This window comes from Camarhynchus parvulus, chromosome 1 (assembly GCF_901933205.1).
Source record: "Camarhynchus parvulus chromosome 1, STF_HiC, whole genome shotgun sequence".
Classification (NCBI taxonomy): Eukaryota; Metazoa; Chordata; class Aves; order Passeriformes; family Thraupidae; genus Camarhynchus; species Camarhynchus parvulus.
In genome coordinates, this window is record NC_044571.1 from 75465528 (window position 1) to 75492267 (window position 26740).

General features: G+C 33.9%; 1 protein-coding gene across 1 annotated transcript in view; it reads right to left on the minus strand.

The window, feature by feature from the left end:
* Positions 1–26740, minus strand: part of DYNC2H1 (dynein cytoplasmic 2 heavy chain 1) — a 144699-nt gene that overhangs the window by 87395 nt on the left and 30564 nt on the right. The window contains 26 exon segments of the mRNA XM_030946228.1: positions 585–694; positions 1247–1388; positions 3098–3224; positions 4600–4686; positions 5549–5670; positions 6287–6410; positions 6573–6733; positions 7892–8005; positions 10312–10449; positions 11325–11479; positions 12732–12813; positions 13531–13673; positions 14481–14594; positions 15591–15699; positions 16589–16837; positions 17971–18095; positions 18215–18382; positions 19616–19718; positions 20963–21107; positions 21622–21773; positions 22476–22722; positions 23358–23617; positions 24230–24385; positions 25308–25437; positions 25823–26030; positions 26361–26625. Of these exon segments, the coding sequence (XP_030802088.1) occupies positions 585–694; positions 1247–1388; positions 3098–3224; positions 4600–4686; positions 5549–5670; positions 6287–6410; positions 6573–6733; positions 7892–8005; positions 10312–10449; positions 11325–11479; positions 12732–12813; positions 13531–13673; positions 14481–14594; positions 15591–15699; positions 16589–16837; positions 17971–18095; positions 18215–18382; positions 19616–19718; positions 20963–21107; positions 21622–21773; positions 22476–22722; positions 23358–23617; positions 24230–24385; positions 25308–25437; positions 25823–26030; positions 26361–26625 (3936 nt within the window).

Here is a 26740-nt window from a genome sequence, read left to right on the forward strand (position 1 = left end):
ATTCAAACTGGAGAAAAATCGGTAACTGATTTGAATCTTGTTAGTAGATCTAATAAATGACTAGAATATTACATACATAATCATATATTATGTATTATATGTATCTATATATATGATAAAACTGGATATTTTCCTTTTCTCAAGTATTATTAGACATATATATATATATATATATATATATATATATATATATATATATATATTTATAGGTCTTTAAAGGTATCTGCACATAGCCTCTTCCTTTTTCTGAGAAAAAAAGCAATAGAAATTATATGCCAAAGTGAACATATATAGGCTATATCTTCCACTGGTTGAATTGGTGTTAATGACCATTTACACTTTAAACCTGAATAGACTGATATGGAATAAAATAGTGGCAGCAAAAGTGAAAACATGTCTTTTCTTTTACTTTTTTTTTCCTTTTGCTACAAATTATCCATTGTTACATAAGTACTTATTTCTGTATGTGTGTGTGCTCTGTGATGCCAAAAAAACCCCCACAAATTAAATAGTTCAAGTTGCCACGTTACTGAAATTTGTAAAAATTTAAATCCTTCCAAGACAAGACAAAAAAGCAAATTTACCTGCAAGATGACAAGAGCATTTTCTATTGAAAGGTCATCTGAAGGCAAACCTTCACTTTTCCAAACTAACTCCTCACTTTCTGTACACAGGAACCGTCGTAAATCAAACTCTGACAAATGAAAGTGTAAGTTTCTGTCATCATTTACAGTCTGCATAGTTTAAAAGCATTTACCAGTCCATATAGAACAGAGACTTTGTCTATTAATAGAGTGCAAGTCTGTAGACTTGCCTTTAATCTATTATTTTATTGCTTTTATTTAACTTATTATTAAGAAGTAGCAGATGTCATAGAAATATTTTATCGTTTTGCTAACACACAGATAAAAACGATTACTGAAAAAGCAGAAGCATTCAGAATGCACTGGCAAATTTACAACAGTTAATGTGAACACATTCATTTCTGTAAACTTTTCTTTTTAAGATAGGACTATAAAGATACAATTATTTATAAATATTTACAATCTTAATAATTTCATAGAATGATTCTATGAAATTGTCTGTCAGTATCTAGAAATATTTATTGAGTAAGAAAATGTCTCTTCTCATTTGGGAGTACAAAGACAATTGAGACAGTTTATTAGAACTCACTGGCATTTCTCACTTCCTCAATCAAGCTTAATTATTTGCATGCAGACACTGACAAACATACACACAAAATTACTTTCAAGGCCAGCTGATTTGGTCCATTCATCCAAGCAGTTTTTCCTCTGATCCTCAGGAGCAGCAGAAAGATATGTAATAAATGCAGCTGCTAACTGAGCTCTTTTAGGCAGCGTTGCCAGGTCATCTGTTATCTCTGACACCTTCAAAAAAAGAAGTACAGAAAGTACAGGTGCTTTGCAAACAAAACCTGCATTAATACGTCTCATCAGTTACTAAAATGTCAGAATTAAGTTTGCCTTCCATTGGTAATATAGTTGAGACAGTTTCTCCTCTTGCATTTCAGGTTATCTATACCTAGCTAAGACACATGGAAGTATGGAAAAAAATCCTTTCAGCTCTGGGCTAGAGCATAGCCAGAGCATAGCACAGATATTTCTGAGAATGTAGATGACAAAAATCCATGAATTTCTTGAACAGTTCAACTTATAAGCCGACGGATAAATATTATAGTAAGAAAGACAAGAAATATGTGATCCTAATCACAGTCAGGCTGTAAGTATAACTTACAATATGTATACAGACAAAAAATACTATGTGCAACTTTTATACTTACTGTTACTCACTGCACACTCACATGATAAAAATAAATTTATCATATATCTTCAAATAATTTATCTGCACTAAATCAACTCTGTTTTGAAATGTTCCAGTATTTTGAAGAAAAAAAACAGTGTATCAACATCATATGTGACTGCCATAATTGGTTTCAAAGTCCTGTCCCTTTTATTTTAATCAAATTGACATTAAAAATAAATGCTGATAGACAAAATAAAGGCAACTTTTTATTGGCTCTTCCTCACTTTAAAGGGAGAGAAATACTGCCTTTTTACTGTCTTCATTATGGGATGAGTTCCTAATTTATCTATTTGCCAGTTTAGTCTACAGCATACCATTAACAGATAGTCTGAATTTTCTAATGTACCAAGATGAAAAACTGAGGAATCACTTTTAGAAGCATTTAAACGCTGGGGTTCAAATATACCCAATTCCTACTACAGCAGGTAGCTACATAAAGCTACTTTCAGAGGAAAATCTTTCCAATTTTTCCAGAATGGTAGTCAACCTACAAGAAGGATTCATCTAACTTTAACTTTGGTTCTCCAAAATGCAGGCATAGTCTAATTGCCGAGGCTTTTTTCGGTATCAGTGGAGACACAGAAGTATGTATCTCTGCATGAAGATTTCTTCAGACTTATGATCTTCTGACCTATGAAAGTTACTCAGGGCTTTCTGGAAGTGACAGCTATTTTCAGCTTATATGTATCTTCAGATTTTCCTTTTTGTTTCAGACTGTAGAAGGGTCTGTGCCTCCAAGATTTGCCAGTTTCTCTCATGTATATCATTTGAGCAAGTAAGATATACTTACCTTCTCTACTTCAGCAGCAGAAAAGTTTCAAGCATTAAAGTGAAGACTTCAAAAGCAAAACAACATTTTGGGTATACCTATATGCACATTTACAACACAAATGCCATGAAGGTGATACATTTTACGACTGTAATTGTTTAAAATCTGTCCCTTTGGCTGTATCTCAGGTTGAAAAGTCCAACTGCTGACATGTTCAGCCATCATAACAATTACATTCTTGAGATTGAAAACCAGCACAGAATTTTGTATGTTTTCTATGAAATACAATACTGGGGGATTTTTACACATTTGGTAGCAAGGTTATAAGTACGATGAAGTAAAAAGAAGTTTCAGAAAAAATTAAAGCTTTATTTTCTAATGAGAAATCAAAAAAATGTGCACTGGGAGACATGCAGAATGGCAGTAACTCACATTCTCCAGCAGTGCAAAACTGTATTTTCAACTTATCAGCTATAAGATGTACTTTTGAAAATTTTCACTAACCTGAGTGCTCCATCTTTTGTGCTCCCTATCAAGTTGATTTATCAGCATCTCTGCAGCTTGCAACGTTTTCTGAGCTTTACTTAGTTCTGCTTCAAGTTTTGTTGCTTCTGTTGTTCTATTCTGAAACCTGTAAAACAAATACTTTTTGTAATTGCCATCATGAACTACTAAACTTGCCAACAGTTCTTTTCAAAGAACTTTAACTGATTGAATTTGTCATGAATGCCTGGCTTATTGTTATCAAAGAACACAACTGCAGTAGTTCTTTTTTTAATACCTTCTGCTTCTAATTGGTAGATGGGCTTGTTAGACATTTAGCTAACAAAGTCTAGATGGATGCACAGGTGAGATTTAAAAATGGATTTGAAATACAGACTATAATGTCTAAAAATCATTCCTTCTTCTACTTAAACAGCCTGGCAATTTTAGTGATTGTGTAAAGCTTTGTTCTGCATGTAGTCAGGACAACAGCAGGCTCAACGCCATACCATAGATTTGTAACTATTTGGCAAATTTTATCTATCAAATGTTTAAAAAATAGTATTAATAATTCACATGGATGACTCCAGTTTAATTCACAGTAGTCTATTTTGTAATTTAATATGAAGTAAGAATATGCCCAAAAAACAGGCATGATTTAGGTATTATCTCACACTGTTCAGTATCTATTTCGTTTGATTAATATATAAAATAATGAATACATTTAATTCACCTATTCAAAGTAATATATTTATACATTACTTTATAAATATATAATATATAATGATAATATATAACATTTAACTCTAATATATAGTATTTAATTAATCTAACAAATCACTGTATAGTTGATTTACAATAATTCGATAATTATTTCTTTTTCTTTGCAGACCACAAAACATGACTTTTAGTAATATGTACATATGTCAGATTGCAAAGTATCTCCTATACTAAGTACATAATAAAAACATTAAACTGAAAAACTTGGATTAAACAGAATCTGGAGAAAGTATAAATGTTTACCAGATCTATTTTTATGCCTCTGTGAGTCATGTACTTGATGAGAGGCTAAGAAAAAAGGAGATAGCTAACTAGCTAACTGTCAGAAAAGTAGGCCATCCTAAAAGAAATACTGCCTCTCTTCAAGCTGTGATCAGCAGAAGTTTTGTATAGGAATGTTTCCAAAGTCCTAAGGAGTCATTGAAGTCCTCTGTGATTCAGAAGGTGATAAACACACTGTTTCCCTTTGATATCTACAATGTCTCCAATAAAGGCTACCAACACAGTCGGAAGTGAGAAGCAGGTACTTTTAAGGAGCATTTATTTCGTCTGATCAAGGAGATGAATTGTGATCTAACAATATTTATCTCCACTGAGAGTACAGATTGCCAGAGCATCACTAATTCTGATGTAAATATCTTGCAGGACAGGAAGTTAGATTTCCTTAGATAAAATTCATTATTTATACTGTAAAATCATCCATGTTTTTTCTTTATATCTTGAAATAAACACATCCAACTTACTTGTCTTTCAGTTCCAATACTTTTTGACCAACAGAGTTCAGAAGATCCTCTAACTTCCGTTTTCTGTCTTCGGTTTTCTTGAGATTACTATAAAAATGTAACATTTATTTTAAGACTATGGAACCAAGGGAAAAAAAAAAGAGTAAATACAACAGGAAAGTAATTTGCATAGAGATAGTTCAAAGATGTTCTTCATTGTGTTTTATATTGAAATATGTATTTTCACATGTAAAAGCTTCTCATCGCATAGTTTTTAAAATGGAAACCAAACACCCCATTCCTAAAGATCAGAACAAATTCTTCTCATACAGAATTTTAAGACCTGGAAAAACAATCAGTACAGATTCCTCAGGTTATGGATGGTAAGAGGACTACGTCTTATCTTTCTGATCCTAAGGAGAAACTGATAACACTCAGTACACGACTGAAAAAGAGGAACTGTATATCTCATAAAATAGCATGGGTTTCACTGACAGATTACATTTTAAGCATATCTGTGATGCTCATTTCTCCTTGACAGTATTCAGCTGAGACAGGTAACTCATGATTGTACAAAAAACATCTAAGGCATAGCTTCCAGGAAAAAGAAACTATTGCACACTTACTTCTTCTGTCTCAGGATGTACATTTTATTGCCTCTGGATGAGCTTATCTTTTATCTTTTGTTTTTAATAAACTTCAATTCACACAGAATCACAGAATGGTTAGGGTTGGAAATTACCTCTGGAGATCATCTAGTTCAACCCCCTGCTAAAGCAGGTTCGTGTGCAGGCACAATTTTAATATCAGAGGAGGAGACTCCACAACCTCTCTGGCACTTTGTTCCAGCGCTCTGTCACCCTCAAGTAAAGAAGCCTTTCCTCATACTCAAATTCCTCCTTGGCAGCTTCAGTTTCACCCACCACCATTGGAATTAAAAGCACTGATTTTGTAATAGGGTCTAACTTACGCTTCCAAGCCAGCCTTTTCTTTTTCCAAAGGCTGAATTCGTTCTAAGACATGGGAATACTGGATGTTGGCATTCACCCAAGCTGCTAATGGAGCAGCTGCAGCACTAGCTCGTTTAGCATTCTGAAAAATTCAGTACAAGTAAAGTTGTTATAAGAAAGTCCTTGAAGTATAATGTAGAAGACATAAATACAGGATAAGTAACGGCAACAGATTTTCTAGTTACTAACTTAAATATGCTAATAAGCCAACTCTTCTAATGAACTAATCTTTTAAATTGTTACTAAGATTACATTGAAGGCCATCAATCCACGTAAAAAACCACAGTGGGTATTTTTACAACTATGAAGCTAAACTGAAATTAACAACTTGTAAATCAATGAATGATTTATTAGACTCTTACTGATACAAGGACGCCAAAGGAGCCAGTTAATATTCCTTGGTCTGAGTTTTACTTTATAGCAGTAGGAAAATCTTTGAGTACCCCACTCCATAATGACTTCTTATCCCACTCCTTCACACTTGCCAACCAAACTTTCACTTTAGGAGGCAGTATGTAACAGAGTAATCTCTGCTACATCTTCATCTGTTTATACTGACAAATTCTGTAAGCAGAATTCATCACTTTTTCTCTAACTGTTCATCCTAAAATTTTTTCTCGCAAACCAGGCAATTGTGTCTTTTCTTTTGGTCTTTTTTTGGTCTTGTTTTCATTTTACGTAATGGAACCAGGAATTACCTTTGGGTCAAAAGATGCTCTGTTTTTAGAAAGAAGTTCTTCAACACTTGCTCGTATTTCTTTTGGAATATTACGGGCATCAAATGATCCTATGTCCTCCCTTACACTTCTTTTGGCCAAGAAACTGTGAAAATAATTAAATAAATAAGTAAAGAAGAAACAAATGTTAAAAAGGTTACTTCCATATGATACCGAGGAATTCTGAGCACAAGACTCCAGAATATAATAGAAAGTAGTTCACATTGTTATTCATTGTTTAATTTTAAAGGTTAAATAAAATTCTTACCTTTTCATGCTCACCCATGAAGTATCAAAAATCCCCATCAGGCGCAGAACTCCCTCTAGAATGTCTCTGATTATGTCAGGGGGCATCCGTAGTGACCGGATTTCTAACAAAGCCTCTGGCTTTATATTTCCGACAGCCAATTTAGCTTCATTAACCAATGGCTTAAAACATGAAAATACATTAAAAAGAGAGATGAGCATATGAGAAACTGAACATTTCCCATTCCAGTTTTCACACAATTTCTTGTTCTTTTTAAATACTTTATTACCTATGAAACTAACATTGATGCAGATTCATGTTTACAAGTTACTAAAAAGTTGCCATGTATTTACTAAGTGATAATCAGTACACTTCCATATAAAACAGTATCATATAATCTTGACATTGTGATACAGGTATCTTTTAATAATGATGCTAACCACTATTTATAGGCATGAAAGGGGAACTCTTTGCAAACATCCGCAGAAGTACAGGCCACAAGAGCTTTCTATTTCCAGTGGCTAAACAAATCCTTCACCCTTATCAACAAAGCAACAAAATAGTGAGGAAACAAAGTTACAGATTATCATTAAAGACTGTGCACACTTTGCACATCCTTCGTATTTATCAAAGACCACAGAATGGGTCTAATCCTGTAGTTCTATGTCTCCTTCAATACAAAGATATAATTCCTTGGTACCTATGATATTTAAAAGGAAAAAAATTAAGTTCTTGTATTGTTCTCCTAGTCTTTAGTATAAATTTTAAATGCATAGTATGAAAAACACAGACTAAAAGCAATGAGTGAACACACATGCCTCCCAAAAAAATTGATGCTTAACAGCTCTAAAATCTCTTAAACAAGCAATTTGCTGTATCATCATTAGATATACACTTTTCAGGATTTAGTAATAACTGTAAACTATCTCCCACTAAACTATGTCCATTCAGCTGATCATACAAAGCCCTATGTTACCAGCTTGATCAAATCAAAGTAATGTATTTGGTTTATATAAAATATGAGTAATTGAAAAACAGTATATAAAATCAGCAGAACTCAGGTGGAGAGCATGGCAGCATAGAAACAGCAGGTGAAGGAAAGATTTGGCTTGAAAACTCTTTCTGTAATTACTATCTAACAGAACACAAATGCCAGAACGACAATCTCTATTTGCCACATGGCATACTGTTTTCTAATGCATAAACATTTTGATATCAAAATAATTTAGAGTAAAATTTAAGAATTGCAGGGATAAATTCTGCAAAACTATTTTGCAAAGCAGGACATAAGTCAGATAAAATCAGACTGCAAAATATTACTTTTACTTATCAGCTCTTACCTGAACCTCTTTCAGTTCATCTTCAATTTTTCTTTTTCTTTGTTCTATTTCTGCAGCCTCTTCTGCTATTCGGTGTTTTATTTTTTCCATTTCTGCTTTTTGCTCACTAGCACTCTGTAAAAAAAAAAATCCTTTAGCTTGCAAATTTACATAGATTTTATTCCTTTAGGTCTCTTATTTCTTTTAGTCGTCATTATAAAAATTTGCACAATACCAATTACAATAAAATAGCTGAGGGTATTTGATATTAGGCAGGCTGGCTAAGTAAATAAACTATATGGAATAAGCATAATTTGCTTTTACAGTGTGTCCTTCCCTTTCTTTACCATAGACCAGATCTGTACCTCTATCTGTGAGGCTCATTGTGACTTTTTTCCCCTTCCTTCTGATTTTGCATTCCTATGTCAGCCTTCCTGTAAAAGTATAAGGCTGACAGCCTCTGTAACATTCTTACTACATTTGAAAGTACTATTTTCCTTTCACTGTCTTCATCCTGATCCCATTTCAATTTCAATTTCTTTCACAACACCATTAAAACACTCTTTTTCTATCATGTTCATAAAAGCAGCAGTATTGGAACTGTAGCTTATTAGCTAGAATTCCTAATCATGGTAGGGATTCTTTACTTGCAATTTTGTACCAATCTGTCTGTAAGGATAACTGTCTTATGTCATAAACTTATATTGTAAATTGTTTAGGTTTACACTTTTTTTTTCTGGATTTGTACTGTACCTACCAGTGTCTACAGGCAGACAGTAGCTATTAGCCATCTCCAGGAATCCTAAACACTTCAGTACAACAATTAATATCCAGTACATTAAACCACAGTAGAAAGGACCTTAAAAGTCTTTTATTCATTGAGGATAAAAGTATAACATAAAATATCAGTACTCTAGGCTCAGATCACTTAAAAGATAAAGACAGCGAAGCCCAGAGTTTGTTTTTCCAGTATATAACACGTTATCACCACCAACTGCTGAGTTGAAGCTGTAGCAGAAGGTAACAGATGCATAAAAGCAGAGAAAATCTTAAAATAATAATAATCCTTTGAGCACTTAACCCAAGCTACAGATCAGCATATTATTGAAGATTACATTCAAATCCATAAAACATTAGCTACATAAAACTAGATTAGACATTTCATGCAAATGAACATGTACTGAATGATTGCTCTGAATAACAAAACCTTAACATTCAGTTGTAGGTCAAAAGCTTTTCTCTGAAAGGAGATTAAAAGAGCCTGTATGTATTAGAGCTCTCTCTGTTATATAAGCTAGATCATTTGAAGTGACATTAAAATGTTAGAGGGCACCTATACTTTATGGTAATCTAAATAATATAACTTCCACTGTAATTTTTCTGATGTCAATGGGGCCATCATGTTTCATTGCTTTTGGCCTATCCTTTGATTTTCTCCTACAGTGTAGTATGTGCTACCCACATATCTGTAACTCTACAGGACAACAGCAGATTTAAAACTGAAATCATCAATACACCAAGCCAATCATTATTATTCAAATTCATGTACTATAGACAGATCGAGCCCAAAAATATTAAAAACTGCCTACAGGAAGAGACTTACAAAGAATGGAAGTAATGCACCTTTAAAGCACTGTGAAACAAATGGTTTGAAAGACTAGGCATTTATTCTACTGCATATAGAGAATGTCTTTGACATCAAACTTCAGAGTGACCACATTAAACAGTAACAACAAAAAAATTAAAAAACCCAAAAACAACAGTGTAGTGACAGTAGACTCATTACAGTTTATCCTACATTTATAATTCCAGGAAGTATCAATGTAGAGACCTATTGTCTATACAATTATTTTACTTGACTGAGAAAACACTACTAAAGAAAATTATAGAATTTTGAAAAAAAAAGTCTGCCTCTGAGCTGAAGAATAAAAATTCAAAGAGTGATGAATATTGAGATATTATCTAACCTTGTCTGAGGTTAACTTCTGAGAACCAGACCTCATGAAATACATATTTTCTAATAGCTCACAAATTTAATTCCTGGTATTTGTTACTTAAAATAGTGCTACTTGTAAGTATTTTGTTGAAATTCCCTATCTGGGATAAACATAAAACCCATCAGTTGGACTTGCAAAGTTCTAGGAAAACTTTCAGACAGACTAAACTACAACAGTGAACACTACTCAGGTACAAAACTTGCACTGATCTCTTCCTACTCAGCCAGTTCTAACCTGATTTAAATTACATAATCCTCTGTCCTGTTGCAACTTTATTCAAGCCTCTGGGCTCACACCTTCCCTTAGGTAAATTCTTGTAAATGCATCAGGTTTTGTAACAGTTGAAAAGAACAGAAAACATAGGCAGTTACAGAGACCAAAGATAGAAAAACAGCTTTTTTTCTCTTTCTCCCCCCCCCACTTTTGATGTGATTGTATACCTACCTGCATAGATATTGTAATTTCCTGAAGAGCAGCATCAGCTTCATCCTGCTTCGTTTTGAGCAAAATGCTTTGTTCTTCAGCTTTCCTGTTCAGTTCATCTACCAGGGCTTTAGCCTCATTCAGCTTTGAAACACCTGCCTATAAAGGTTTATAAGAAGCAAATATTTAGGAACAAATTTGAAGTGAATTTAAATGAACACTTGCTACAAATAGTATGGACAAACAAAGAATAATGTAGACTATTTTTTTTTAATTGTTTTTCACATTTTCTTGATATTATTTAACCTAAAAATTAGATCTGGTAGTTCTAGCTGTGTTGCTCTAAGATCTATTACTACAGGCAGAAGATAAAAAAATCTCAAAAAAATAACCTTTTAATGAAACAACAACTAGCATATAATATTTTTCCCAGTAATTCAATAGCATTTCAGTTAACTGATATTAACTCAATGTAACTATATCTCCCCTAAAAGCAAATCAATAAAAGTTAAACAGAATGAAATAAAATAGATTATCTGATTTCTACATATTTGAACACTAAAAAACATAGATATAAAATAAAGTTTCAATTATGCTCAAAATTAACTATTTTGTTTATTCACACTTTCTACATTTTTTACTTAATACTATTTATATAATACCAATATTTCAAGATATATTTGAAAAAAAATTATCTGGAAAATATTTTGATTGAGAATAAACATCTCTAACTTTCCAGTAAATTATTACCTTTACTTAACAGAGCATTTAACAAGAAACATGCCCAGTCTGATACATTCTCAAGGAAAAGTCTTAACAAAAACAAGAAAACCACTTTTCACTCTTTCAGGCACTTGAACAGAGAAGAGCATTAAGATTGATACTATTTTTCTCTCCTGAAACCAGAGCATGAGCATTTGCCAATAAAGGACACATCACATTATCATGCTAGCAGCTACAGCGCATTAATACAAGAGACATTTCCTAATGCAAGAATATTGAAAAGTCATATGTTAAGGGCTTTAAACACATACCTGCAAGTGGTTCTGCCTTTTTATTAGCTCTCTTCTTTTACTGCTGTTGATGGTACTGTACACACGAAGGAATGTCATATACCTGCTGGGTGTTGCTCCATACATTTTACATGATTCGTGGATTGCCAAAAATGACTTCAGAAAATCAGAATGACCTGTACAACATCATTTGTTATACAGATAAAATTATACTGAATTTTATCTCACATTAAAATAACTAAGAAAAAGCAATAGAATATGCTTGCTTTTAGAGATATGAATTAAGAGTATTCAAAACAACACAAAGACTATACTTTTTTATAGTACCCTCAGGGAAACAACATGGAAATACATTTGAAATGCCTATTTCTCAGAAGGAAATACAATGAAATTGTTTGATGTCTGGAAAAGCCAGCAAAATTAATTGCAGACTACTGAAGGCTAATCATATAAGAAACTACTTCCATAAAAATTGAATTTTAAAATACTTGGGACTGTTTTAGAAATAAAGCCCATGTGTTTTTGTCTTCTCCCTTATCTCTGATGACAGGCAAACTAAAAGGTTTTCCTGCCATTCAGTTTATTGAACAGTTTCTCAAAAAAAGCTCAAAGACACTGTAAAATAAACCGCATTACCCTACAAAAGAAAAAATTGCTAAAGCATATCTATATATAAATGAATGTCTGTAATAAGTACTGCAGCCTAGATTAATTACGATGATCTATGATAAAGAGGGATGGTAATGCGAACACCAAATACTATTTTAGCCCATTATTCTGATTGGTCTATTAAAAAGCAATGTAAACCAAGAAACTCCAAGTGATCTACTTACCATCTTATATTCTGTTAGTACCATGACCTCTAAGTACTACTTTTATAGAAAGTGGCTAAAAGTAGTATTCTGCAAGTGAGTGCTGGCACGGGTCTCTTAGATTATGTTTGAGACACTCTTTTTAACATGACTATATTTGAAGCCTTATGATAAAAACTAATTATTCTAAAAAAGGGGCATCACTTCCAACAAAGTTGTTTTTGAAATTAATAAAGTAAAATGAAAATCTACAACAAGAATAATGAAATATATAAACTGAAAAACTCTCAAAACATCAAATTTTCAGGTTATGAAATAATATCCACATAGAAGGAAGAGATTGACCAAAACAAGATACAGCTAAATCAGTGTATAAAACTGAATATATATATATATACAATGATTGCTTGTGACAGAAGAGACTGCATTTGATCAGCCAGGATGTAGGTTCCAGACTAATGCTCCCTTGTGCAAAATGCCTGCCATGTGAATAACATCAGTCTATGAATATGCTGGTAAACACATACTCAAAGTATCTATGTTATTATCTATGCCCAACATGGGATCGAGTGTTTAATAACAATAATAATAACTAGTAGGTCTACATAAATATTACCTGACTGTTTTTTCTTAACTTCTTTATGTGTTTTTCCAGTCTTTTCTTGTTCATCTGAATCACACAGAAGCATTTCAGGTATCTAAAAAAACCCCATAATTTTTTGCATGAAAATTATGAACAATGACATTTTGAGTTAAAATTTTAAAAAAACCAAAACACAAACCTTCAATTTAGTTTCTCTTTTGAAAAGATTGAAAATTATACACTTAAAATAAGGAATCTACAGAATACTTCTAGCATTAGAAAGATAAATTCTGCCTTTCCATGTCACTGATAACTTCCTATTCTCTAAAGTGGAAGATATTTATCCCAGAGGCACTGCCACCACTGCTGTTGGGCTCAGCCTTGGCCAGCAGCACATCCTTCTTGGAGTCAGCTGGCACTAACTCCACCTGACATGGGGGAAGCTTCTGGCAGCCTCTCACAGAAGTCACCCCTGCAGGCCAACCTGACACCAAAACCTCAGCACACAAACAAAATACAACTGGCTTTAACATTTCGCTTGTAGTCTGTATTTTGTTCTTAAATGCTGTGTTTGGTCAGAGCCATAGTAGTCAGCATGTTGTTCAAGTCAGCCCACAGAGAGAACAAAACATAATGTTACTGATAAAATAACAATGCTAATAATGCTTCACTGTTCTGTGGAATTTTCCATCTTTGTATAAGTGTACAAAGGGATTGAATAAGTACAGTGATAATTATTCCTTCACAACCTTAAATATCTTGACCTTATTCACCAGAGCTCAGTTATATCTAGAGATGCTAATTTAAGTAAGTCACAATTAATGCAACTTACCTTTTTCATACTGTCTTCTGACCAGGTTTCCATCCATAAAACCTGACACTTTTTATATAGTGCTGGATTACTTTCACAGTTTATTGTGAAATTTAAATTGGTAGAATCCATGATCAAGACAACATGCAGATTTTGTTGGATCCCTAAGAAAATGCAACAATTTTTAGTAAATAACAATCTGACTACATGATGGTAGATTTATTGCAAATACAACACAATTTACCTTTTTTAAAATACTTATAACAAGGCAATTTCTGAAAAAAAAAGAGCCTATAACATCAAATCACACTAGGAAAGGAATGTTTGTAGGTAGAAATTTATTAAGTACCATGAATTCTCATTCTCTATAATATAGTGCATTTTTTAATTCTGAAGAGCTGGCAGTATTTAAGCAGAAAGCACTACTTCTCATTCTAATTCATGTAGACCAATAGAACCAATCAGAAGTAGTTCCATGGCTAGTTGCTATAACTGTATTCTTTCTGTCATAGTCTTTGATTTTTTTCTAAACTATTTAATCTTCTCATTGGGCCAAGGAAGAAACATAAATAATTAAGAAAACTATCTCTAAATTTGCTTATAATTACTCAGAATCCAAAGTGATTTCATGGTATAACTGATCAATAGAAGAAATCTGTTACTAGATAAATGTAAAAGCTATACAAAGCAGAAAATAATGGGAAAAAATCTTTCTTCCTTCTAATTACTTTCAACAGCAGATTTCATAACATTTGTAGAACATTCATCAATACAAAATTTCAGACAGAAAAATAAATTTTCAGCTGAGAGTTCTGTGCCTTCAAACATCACAAATATTATTCCTGCCTGCTATTTGATTACTAATTAAAAGTAAAAACTGCACACAATAAAAAGACTATGTTAGAAATTATTTGTACATTATTATACCACTTTTTAAACTTCATATTTTAATTATAACTATGTTGACATACGGTATGTGAAGTAGTTGAAAATTGGTCCTGTAAATCCATCTTGCGAAGCTTGATCCTTCAAAGGAGATAGCAATGGTTCTAATTCTTCTATTTTGTACAGCCCAGGAACTTCTCCTATTTCAAGAATGAATTTGAATGAGATAAAATACACTAGAATTCTTTAAATTGCTTTGAAGGTCTCCCTTGAATCCTCTGTATAGAGAATTCAAATTTCATGGTTTTCACCTCTATACTTTCTTGACTATTATCCCACTTTCTTAATAATTCTTTTCATGGTATCATGAAAACAAAAAAACAAATTACAGTGATTCTATTTAACAGTCTACTTTGTTTATGTTGCTGAAACGTGGTTGAAAAAGGCTCTTTCAAATCTACCCAAAGACAGCGACCCTGTTCAGCATACAAAGCAAATCAAACCAAACTGTCATACACCAGGACACAGGAACATGAAAGTGAGTAGCTGTCTAGATTCTCAGACATAAAGTTTTAACACTGGATAATCAAGATCTGATACTGTAAGTAGATCTGGGGTAGCACATAAGAGACAGAAGAATCTGGTGCACTTATTAATCAGCTCTTAAACTACTGCAGTTCCAAAAAAATCATTTAGCAACTTTGACTCAGTCCTTCAATGATCCTCTCTCTGATCCAGGAACAAAGCTGGACACTAAAATAAAGTCACTTTTGTTATTTGTTACTGTTGTTTATCATCTCACTTCAGAAAAGTGAGCTTTGCTGGTGACTATTTAATTAAAGAACTCAGTCTATACAATCTAGTAAAGCACTGGAAACCTCTCACTTTTGAGTTTTATTATAAAAGGGAAGCAGAAGAGTAGAATGCATTTTCATTCTGCTGTTACACTGTTATCAAAAACTCCTTTGAAATGAATTAGAGGAACGAAAAGCAGTGTACTATATGGTAAATTAAAGGACAGCTAAGTGGACCTTGAGTCAGGTTCTTACATACAAGTACTCTAATTAAAACAGCATAGAAAGCTAACTAAACCTTCTGATAGAGACGTAAAATTAGAAAATATCATCTAATTCTGCCTCCTTGGGCTAAGTCTGCATGGTAAAAGTAGTACCATACACTCTTTGGACTTGACTCACCTGAGGACAGTAAACTGTTTACCATCTCCAGGAAAGTGGAATGAACAAACTGATAGTCTTCCAGCAGCAATACCACCTGCTGGGCTTCAATGCCTGCAAGCTCCATCACCTAGAAGCAGGAAAGACATTTAAATCTCAGTGTATTGTCCGGAAGTGAATGATAATCATACAATATTCTGAGTTAGCAGGGACTGGCACAGATCATAATCTTTCCTTGACTAGATATCACATACGCATTTTCTCCACAGCATCTACACTATTATATATTTACAAAAGATTTCCAGGTGATTCAGTTAAAAGAGATATCAAATATAAGGAATATTTTACCTAGATATACAGCTTAGTAATGAAAAAATAATTAAAACAGGCTCTTTCATAGAGTACATTTATGTATATGACTCAATGATATAATTCTATCACTCTTTTGTGTAGGCAAAGATCTAGAATTTTCCTTAGCATAGCCGAAGGTAATGAGAAACTGTTGATTCAAGGCTTGCATCTGGTTTTAAATAATATGTACACTTTCATCAATCACTAAAATTTTATTTGATTTAACTACTATTAACTGGCAGATCATAGTAGAGACAGAAAATAAAAGTATATACCAACATGGAAATATATACATGAAAAAAGCCTTTCACATAAATATTCACAATAAACTTCAAATTTATAAGTTCTACAACAATCAAAAAGAACTCTGGTATTCCAAAAAGTGAATTTTCAGTTAGTTACTCTAAAGAACAGTACACACAACTAGAACTTCTAAAAAATTATTTTTGGGATTCCAAAAAGTGGATTTTCAGTCAGTTACTCTAAAGAACAGTAAACACATTTAGAACTTCTAAAAAAATTACTTGTTTCATTTAGACTATCATTTTTCTTCTCTTAAAATATCTCTTTTCCACAACCTTTGGCGTCCTTCAAAATTCCCATATTCTTTATTTTTTCTTTAACATACACCTACAGCATTACAAAATAGATCAAACTGAGTGACTTACATATTTAAGATCAGTTTTGAACTGCTTCAGCTGATAACCTCTGGAAATTTTGGGAGTAATCAGAACAGCTCCATGCATATGACTGACTAAAGAGGTAACTGTCCGACGACCTACACCACTCCGTCCTGCCAAAAGAAGTGATCCTCCAGGAAAACTCAGCACTCTGTCCACTTTGGACATATAACTGAGGACCTCATGGAACAGTAAAATGTCTATCTCTTTTTTGTCCCGTCCATAATGAATTATACCCTATTAAAAAAAAAGAGGAAAAAAATTGGATCACTAATAATAAATATAAGTAGTGAGACATGCAAACACCCAACCTTTTAACATTTAGAAAAGAAGGGCTTAAAAGCTTAAGAGACCACACTGGGCTTCATTCAGAAAAAAAATATTTTTGTCACAGAATTTAGAAACCTCATATACCCTTTATGAGTAATAAATATATCAAAAATTAACATATCACACTACGCCCAGCACCAGAACACCTTGGAAGTCTTTGATATATTGAAATAGGAATCTACCACTGAACTAATTAAAATTGAATAATGGACCAGAACGAAGTCTGCACTGTGTTTCTGACTACAGATTCATTAATAACTCAGGAGAGTGTTTTAGGCACCTAATTGCTGCATAATTGCTTATTATGGAAGTTCCTAGTGAAAGACACACAACAGCAGATCCTATGATTAAATTATGGCCTTGTTATACTCATTAAAACTTCATCTTTGAAGCCCAATGTATCCTGCAGTCAGGAAAAAAAAATAAAACCAACAAACTCCCTGCTTACTGAGGCTATTGAATTTCATAATTTCCCATATAGTGTATTGGTCACAAGTTGGCACTTAAGGAGAGGTGCTAGATTCCCATCTGCAGGCCATCAAACACTATGACTAAGGGTGACAATCTCAAAACTCTCATCCTAAAAATCGGATATCCTGGAGGAGTTAAAATGTTTGCATTTCCTCATCAAGCTCACTTTTTTGTACTTTAACTGCTTAAAAGCATGCCAAATCTCCAGCAGTTCTTCAAACAAAAATTATGCTACCATATTGCAAATTCAAAAAGAAATCATTTAGTAAAACACTTAGGTACTTAAACAATACACAAATATATATGGGCATAAATGTTTCTCAAAATGTTGGTTCATCGAACTGTTGTAAATCAGCAGGAAAGGCAACTGATGTCCTTTCATCAACCTAACCTTGCTACATACTTCCTACTGCCTGCCACATAACATCACAAGTATTCCCTTCACCAAATGCAAAAAGTGATTCTTTGAACAGGAGGCAGCCCCCCCAATAAACCTGGTTGCTGGCATGTTACTCCTAGCCAAAACTCTCTAGAATCATTGCTGTGTATATTCTTTAATCGTGCCTCACTTTTTGAATAACATCTTTCAGGTCTGTTGAGTTTAGTCTGCCAAGTGGCCTCCCATGTGGTGGTAGTGCCTGGCCTGGTGTGATGAATGCCTCTTGACAAGCTCCCCACGTTACATAAAAGGTATCTGTGAAAGAAAAGGAAACTTTTGAAACTTCAGGTGTTCAACTCATATGCTATCTAACTTGACTAGGCATTTCCTAAACAAATATTTCAGGTTTGTGTGGTATGCTTCAAATGGCTTACCTGCCATATTGTCCAGAACATCTGAGCCCCAATCACCTTGAAACACATTGGTCAAAATGTTATCAAATACTTGAAGTTCTTTCGTGCCAACAATTCTGTCACGGAACAAGCGGCGTGCTTCATAAGCAAGAACTTCCAATACAAAGTCTGCAGTTTGTATCAATGAACCTACAAAATTTAATGAGAGAATTAATTTTATATATTTATAATAGATTTTCAAATTTCTACTTTAAAATATGAAATTGAAAATGAGCAAGAGAAATTACATACCAGCAGGAGAGCATCGGGAAGGAAGAAATAAGAGAAAAAGTAAACATTATGAAGTGCTTTTTAATAATTTCTTTCTGGATCATTACAAGATAAAATGAAATATATTCAATTAAAGCAAGTTCTTTCTATTAAAACAAGTGTCAGCTTTTAACAAAAATGAACAAGGGGTTGCACACAAAGTTAAAATTAAAAGTCAGTTTTCCAGGCAATGAAACCTAGAAAATCCAGAAGATATTTTTAAAAGGGAAGAGAAAGACTGATAACAAATACTAAAATAATAATAAATATCCAAAACAGTCTGTATTAGAAAATGCCAACAGAGACTCTAAATGTTAAATACTCCTCACAAAAGTGAAAAGGAAGATGAGTAAATAACAAACCTTGCTGTTCATCACTGAAAAGGCACATGCACATGTCAACATTAGATACAACTAAGAAGTCCTTAAATCAGCTGAGATTACCCATTCATTGATTGTCGGTACAGCTTTTCTGACATCATTCAAGCTGCATTTACCATCTCATGATCCCAGAAAATAAGTGGAAAGGGAGCACAGCATTCTTATCACTTTTATCCTCTTTAAGCAGCCCTCTATGCAACCTTCTAGTGAATGTAAAAGCTAAAACATAATGAGTAATTGCTTGTGATGTAGTAATAATACCAATTTCAGAGACAAAACAAGATTAGAAAGCAGCCTATGAAGTATGTGTATAAACCAGGTTTATACAACCAGGTACAGCAGGACAAGCATGAGAGGCAAGGCTCTGGGAATACAGAAAACAACACATATGCTCAAAAAAACCTCAACACAAAACACAAAAAAACACATAACAAAACAGCGAGGAGTAGGGGGCACAGTGGAATTTCCCATAGTAAGAATGCAGTCTCAAACCATTAACTTCCCTTAAACCATAAATAGCTCCCACACGTATTTTAAAACATCATTGGATTTTTTTTAACTTGTTTACTCTTATGTTATGGAATGAACTGTCAGGCTTTTTTTCCCTCCATTGAGTTACAGACAGTTCACAGTTTAAAAAGATGAATGTGGTGCCAACAGTAAGACTGACATCAATGATAATCTAGCCCATTTTAGAACTACTTTATTAATGAAAACGAAACAAGTGACTTACCACCTTCTAAATCGTATCTGAATAAACCAAGAACCCACTGAGTAAGAATACATGGTGTAAAAAGGTAATGACTGTGATCATCAACTGTGAATGTTGCTCGTACCTAAAAATGGGAGTTAAGGAAAGGAAAAAAAAATTATATTGTAAAATTTAAAGTACTATTCTAAGGTACCAGACAGATTAGTTTTCTAGTTGGTGAACTTTTAGATATTCTATGAATGTACTCCTTGTTTAAGTCTTGTTTTCTGACAATGAAAGATTTTTCTCAGAACATTTTTTCTGTATCATTTTATGATGGAAACAACTGCACATCTCACCTAGGACTGTTAGTGCAGTATTATTAGACAAAATACATAATTTTTTTAAACAATACCAAATATGAAACACAAAGGCAATACCGAAATGTAATAAAAACCTACCTAAATTATTAACATTTTCTCACTAAAACCTACCTAAAATAGTAATACCTTCTCACTACAAAATACTTCACATTACTCTTTGCCCAGAGAGGATACTCGAATTTACAACTACATCTTTAATTCAAGGAATAACTACTTTCATCAGTTATTTCATCACAGTGTAACGAGACGTCAACTCATATTTCCTGGAATACATCAATAATGTCATTGGAATACAGGAAAACTCCTGCTAAGAGGTGCATGCCAGCCAGCGACTGAGCCCACATCGTAGTCAAAAGGATCAAGTCTCTATCATGCTTCTGCCTGGATGGGGACACTGATACATTCTACAGCGAGCACCACACAGTACCTTCCCCAGGAAGGCCATGTACTGATTAAGAAAAGCAAGTAGTTAAGAACTTTACTAGACAGAAGTTCTTAAAATTTCAAGTGGGAGGCTAAAATGAACATGTGTCCAGCTGTAAACACCTGCTTTTAACATTGTACCATTGTAATAGCTAGTCCTTGATGTTTGTAAAGGATGCCCCCCTCATATCTCCTTCTGTGTTCATAACAGCATCTGTAACAACTAGACACACAATCATCCATTGCACTGTCTCCTCATCCATTAAGTAGTAAAACACTACTATCCACATCTTATAAATCAGGAACTGAAAGTACAGAAGTGTTAAGATAAGAGTGCCAAAATCCTAAAACAAATCTGTGGGAAAGCAAGAGCACTTACTGCTTACTCTGCTTGCTTCTAATACCTAGGGTTTTCTGAAAATAAGAAGTTCAAAAATTGATATCAACTTTATTAAAAAGATATTAGCTTAGATTTTAATACTGATAAACCTTTTTACTTGCTTGTTAATATCAAAAGCTTATTATTTGTAATAAAATATCTGAACTCTCCATCTCCTTGAAGAAAGAAAAAAGGTTTCCATACCTGTTGATAGATCTGAACCATAGATCCTGCTAGCTGATGTATTTTTGGTAAAGAACCCCAAACAGGGTGATTCTTTAGGTTTTTCTGTAGTACAGGTTCCAAGTAGGCACTATAAATAGTTTGCAGTTGTTCTCTTTCTGGATAGCTAAAAAGGGAAAAAACCTAGTCATTATGGACCTTTTCTGCTTAACTAAAACTGAGTTAAACTTATATACACAATTACTGAGAAATTTCATTGAATAGCACTTCAAGCAGCTAAGAAAAATCATCATTTTATTGCACTAGGCCACTCAATGAAATTTTCTAAATACATCTGTTGATATGGTCAAATTTAAATAAATAAACTTCAATTTCTCTAACTTTATAACCAAATACCACCTTAACATAAAGCTGCAGAAAGAAGTCTACTGTAAGCAAAATTATCCAACAGGAAACATATTTCAAACACTTCACTACCAATAGGCACCTGTAGATTCCTCTTAGCTGGACTCTGGTACCAAGAAGCGCCAAATAAGCACCAAATCTGACAATCACAAACTGTGAGAAAAGATGAAAGACTGAAATAGCCCCATCTTTGTAAACACTAAATTGACAAGAGGTCCTTATAAAGAGAGGCTCAATCTGAGCTCTGAGAGTTTGACTAATTTACATGTACTTACTCAATTGCACAGAGACGAACAATAGAGGTAAATCTGGAAGTAAGTTTATGTCTTCCTAATGTTCCTCCCGCTGACATGGAAGCCACAATTTGGATGTTTTCTAAACCAACCCATTCCAGATTTTCATCATAAAATCCTTGATATGTAAGAACCTTTAATAATTAAATAAATACTTCATTAAAGGAAAGTCAACAGAGTATCATACAAAATAAAATATCATAAAAAAGTGAAAAATACACCATTATTTCTGCTTTCTTAACTGTCTGAGGTGTCTTACTCCTTATAATTTTGTCATCTGCACATTTGCAGGACTCCATTGTCCCAATCATTATGAAGATATTAAAACAGATCACAGCTTCCAAATAGACTCTGTACCACTGACAATCACCCTCTAGGCCCAGCTCTTCAGTCAGCTTTCAATCCACCTCGCTATCTGCTTATGCAGCCTGTATCAACAGCTCTTCTTGTGAGAATCTTTTGGGAGACAGCATCAATGGTCTCAGTGAAGTCCAGGTGGACTATAGTCACTCTCTTCCCCTCATCAGGCATGACTTGTCCCTGGTGAATCCATGTTGACTGCTCCTGGCAATCTTCTTGTCATTCATATGTCTACTGCACTGTAACTCACTGAGATGAGTGATGTCTTTATTTGTTTATAAATACCAGCCAAATAAAAATGGTATCTTATTTCTGGCTGACACCTACATAGTCTATTAAAGCACAAACAAAACCAATGTCAATACAGGATGCAGAATTTTAACACTGAAATTAATCAATGTAGGTATTTACCGCATACACTAAATTATATCTAGTATACTTGAGTCTCTTTATAAATAATAGACATGAGTGTTCACCTGCTGCAGAAAAGCCACAAGAGTGCTTGTTCCCCATTTATCAGGTTTGGGTAGATTGATGTCTTTTAAGTACAAAACAAGCCTTTCACAGTCCTTTGGTCTGTACACTCGCCCAGTGTTTGTGCTGATTACAATGCAAGTTTGACTTAATTTCTGTAGAAGATGTTGAGAAGTAGTCTGTGCACTGCAGTGAATAGTGGCAATCTGAGTGGAGCGGAGCTGAGAAAATGCATAGTGAAGCAGCATCCTAGAAAACCAAACATGTATATACATATAGGCATAAATAAATTAAAATGCTGTGTATCCAAAGATATTTTATAGTTTTTGAACTAATATGCATTTACTACATCCTATATTAATGGAATAGGTGGAACATGAAGTTTGCTGAATTCAATATTCTTGCCTTTAAAACTGTAACATTTTCCATTTACAAAATTCAATGGAAGTGTAGTGTATACAGCTACACAAAACAAATAGCTAATTCAATACCTTGGTTTAGTGACCCAAACCATCTAAATAAGGAATCTAATAAAGGCAACAGGATGTGCTAAATTGAGTTGCCTGCACAAGGCATCTAGTGCCTCTTGAAATGAGACTGGATCTCATGTGGCTCTAAGCTGTTGCTCCATGACATTTGGTTTTCCAAAGATCCTGTTTCATATCTAAAAGCTACATTCACATATCTTGAATGCACAGTGACAGTCTGAACTGTCCCTGTAGAGCTTCATAATTTACTTACTTGCCACTACATAAGGTTTTTTTAATTAATGACCTAAACCAGTCATATTCTATCAGAAACTCATATGATAAAAGCATTATAAAAAAATTACAGATTCTGTCAAACTAGAAGTATATATTAGTTAAAGTAGAAACTATTCTTACCCCTTTCCGCATCCTTCAGGACCCACAAGAAGAAATGGCTGTTCATTATTAATATCTAGCCATGGTCTAAAGTAATCTAAACCTCTCTGCATGTCAGGGGTTTGGATGACAGGAAGTGTTTGGAGATTGCTGAAGTCATCAGCTGTTAGATTTTCAGGTTTTTTCAGCTGATACAGCATTAGCTCTCCAGTGTCAATGTCATAATATGTGTCCAGGGGCTTCCTTGGATCAGGAGGAGACTCTTGTGCCCAACTGAAGATCTTTAAAAAAATAAAAATAAAACTTCAGTTAAATCCATATTCCTAACAACAAGATCTAACATTTCAAGCAAGTCTAAAGAATGTTCAAAGAATACTTGCATAAAATCAAACACATAATTCTTTGATTTGATAGTTTGAGGCTGCCTTTGAAAATTAAATCATATCAGGCATATGCTTTATGATTAGGTCCTTAACTATACAATACTGTATTACTCTTCCATTTTTCATAATATAAAGAAATTAAATTTTATTTAGAAAAGCTTTAATTTTTTTTATATTAGGCATCCTAATAAGAAGAATACCTAAGAATACCTCCCTGATGTGGAGGAGGTAAAGTCCTGTTTCTATTTCAAGTATTCTGAACAGAAAAAAAACCCACAAAATAAATCTGAATTACATATACAATACATATAGCCAAACACAGTCTGCTGCAGTGGGTCCTGGCACTAAGCAGCATGGACAAGGGCATTTCACTGTCTCTTGGTGCAGGACCAAACGATTGCTATCTGGGATGGATGCAATGTATCAGTGACACATAAAACATTCCTTCACTTCTCAGCTATTTCCCTACAGATTACACAAATCAAAATCAAATTAGAGCGCAGAGATTACCTCCTTTGCAAATTCTTGTCGTGACTTCATGTTGAGATTGCCACCAAGACCACGTAACAAGTTAATAATAAACTGTCCACGATCAGTACTTCCACGAAGATGAGACAGTCCATTCATCACAGTTCCAACTAAACTTGTTTCCACTACAAAGTCATTCTGTAAATTGAAATTTATAGTAGATTTAAATATATTCCTCAATATAAATGTGATGTATTGCTAGCATGCTTTTGTTACTCATTGCTTTTTGACATTTACACAAATGAGGTAAGATCTCAACATGGCTATTGTTCTAGAAAATTAACCTGACATTAAATTATTTCTAAGCAATGATACGGTGGTTTTAGTTCCAGACTATGAGTTAACGTAATTTAGGATAAGCAATCAGAACTTTCCTCACAGATTTTGAGAATCTATAAGGAATAAACATAACTGTACACTGGAAATCTTCCTTTTGAACAGATTATTTATGGATTTTGCTCTTTGGCATCAAAGGGAATTTTCAGCCTCAGGAAGAATGACATGGCTTTTACTTTATTACTTTAAAAGTTAAAAAAATGCCATGGGTAAAAGATTTAGGAGGAAAAATAATTAGAAGAACACAACAGGACCATGTATGTTGCCCAGGAGGAGATAATGCACATCTCTTAAACACTAGCACATTGGCCACAGCACACTACCAGACTGGCCACTTTAGAAAGTCTCCTAAAAAATATTTTCAGCACATAAGCTACTTGATCAATGCAAATTCAAGTCCTCCAGAAGGGGAGTATGGGGAGCAGCATTAATGTGGTCACAGCACCAGGCCTGCCAGAGTACAAGAAGGGTTTGGACAATGCTTGCAGGTGCATGGCTTGATTCTTGGGGTGGTCCTGTGCAGGGCCAGGAATTGGACTTCAGTGATCCCTGATGGTCCCTTCCAACTCAGGATATTCTACAATTCTATAATTCTATCTAAAAAGTGCTGAGATCTTTTTTAATTACAGTTCAAAAATTAATCTGAATGACATTTAGTGATAAACTAGAAAAATGAATCATACTTAACAGAAGCTGAAATTTGATTAAGTATTCATTTACTAACCTTCTTTACAACCCAGTTTAAAGCCTTTTCAAAATAGTCCCCAATCCAATTTTCAAGGTTGCATCTGTATTCTTCAGGCTGACTTCTTATCCAAGACTTTATTAGAGCATTAAGATCTGTATCTTCATCACTAAGTCAAAACAAAACAAGATTCAGATAAATACAAGACACCAATGTCTTTGGATAGATTGTTTTAAAGGAACAACAAAATTCCAGAAAAAGTCTAGTAATATACTTTAACAATTTCTAACCAATATTTAAAGAATATTGGGCTCTCCAGTAAAGAATTTCATTCTTTACTGGATTCACAGTGATTTTTGTAGAAAAAATCTGAGATATTTCAGTCAAACTTTACGACAAACACCACAGAAGGGATATGCGACCTAAAGAAACTTCCTCAGTGATTGACTTCCTAAATGTAAGCAACTAAGCAGCTGCTCCCTTCACTTGAGAACATCTTTCAAGTAAGTATATATTTGCTCACTTTAAAAGAATGTAATGCTCTTCTGGCTTACCTGAGAAAGATCATTCCCATTCGAGATATTGTAGCAGGAGAAGCACAGCTAAGGTCATGAGTTTCAAATATAAAGTTGACATTTGAACCAAACTGAATTCTTTCTCCACTGGGCATAGTCAACAATTTGTTGTCATCCAAAACAGAATTCAAAGATTCAATCCATTCTGGATCAATATCACCATCACAAATTATCCATGAAGTAACATCTATTTTCAGACAGAAAAATAAAATATCAAACCCAAGAGAAACAGTTCAAAAATATCACCGCTTGCTATCTTAATGTTATTTATTATTCTTTCTTCATTATGGCTTACATCTATGAAGATACTCCTCACATGCTTTACCTTCTGCTGCCTATTTTGTTTTCTTACAACAAAATTTGCAAAGAATGTACCGAGGCATTTGGCTACAACTGTTACCAGAAGTTTTTCTTGCCTTATGCTATCCACAAACAATACCACAATATGAAGAAGCACTTGAAAAGGAACAATTTCAGTAATTTCAGTGTAACATCTGCAAGTCCCTCTCAGACATACCTCGGGGCTCTTGCACCACTTGCCGAGCACTGTTTGTAAGCACTCCATCAGACCATTCCCTGGTATCCATGTCAATCCGGCCCAGCAGCTGATGCCGAAGCATGGCTTTGGGATTCATTGTGTACTGCTTCACCACTCGGCCAGTTTTACCAAGGGCTGTCTTTAACATCCGCCAGAGCGTTGATTTACCTCCACCACTGGGACCTACGATAACTACACCCATTCTTTGACGCAGTTGTTCATATAATTCCAAAGCCTTCTTGATCTAGACAATGAAAGAGATAATGGCTATGTGAAACTGTAAAGCTAAATGAAACATGTTCCTTTACAGTGTTTCTCAGATTTACTTTGCACGCAGACACTTTCTAAAATTTTGGTTT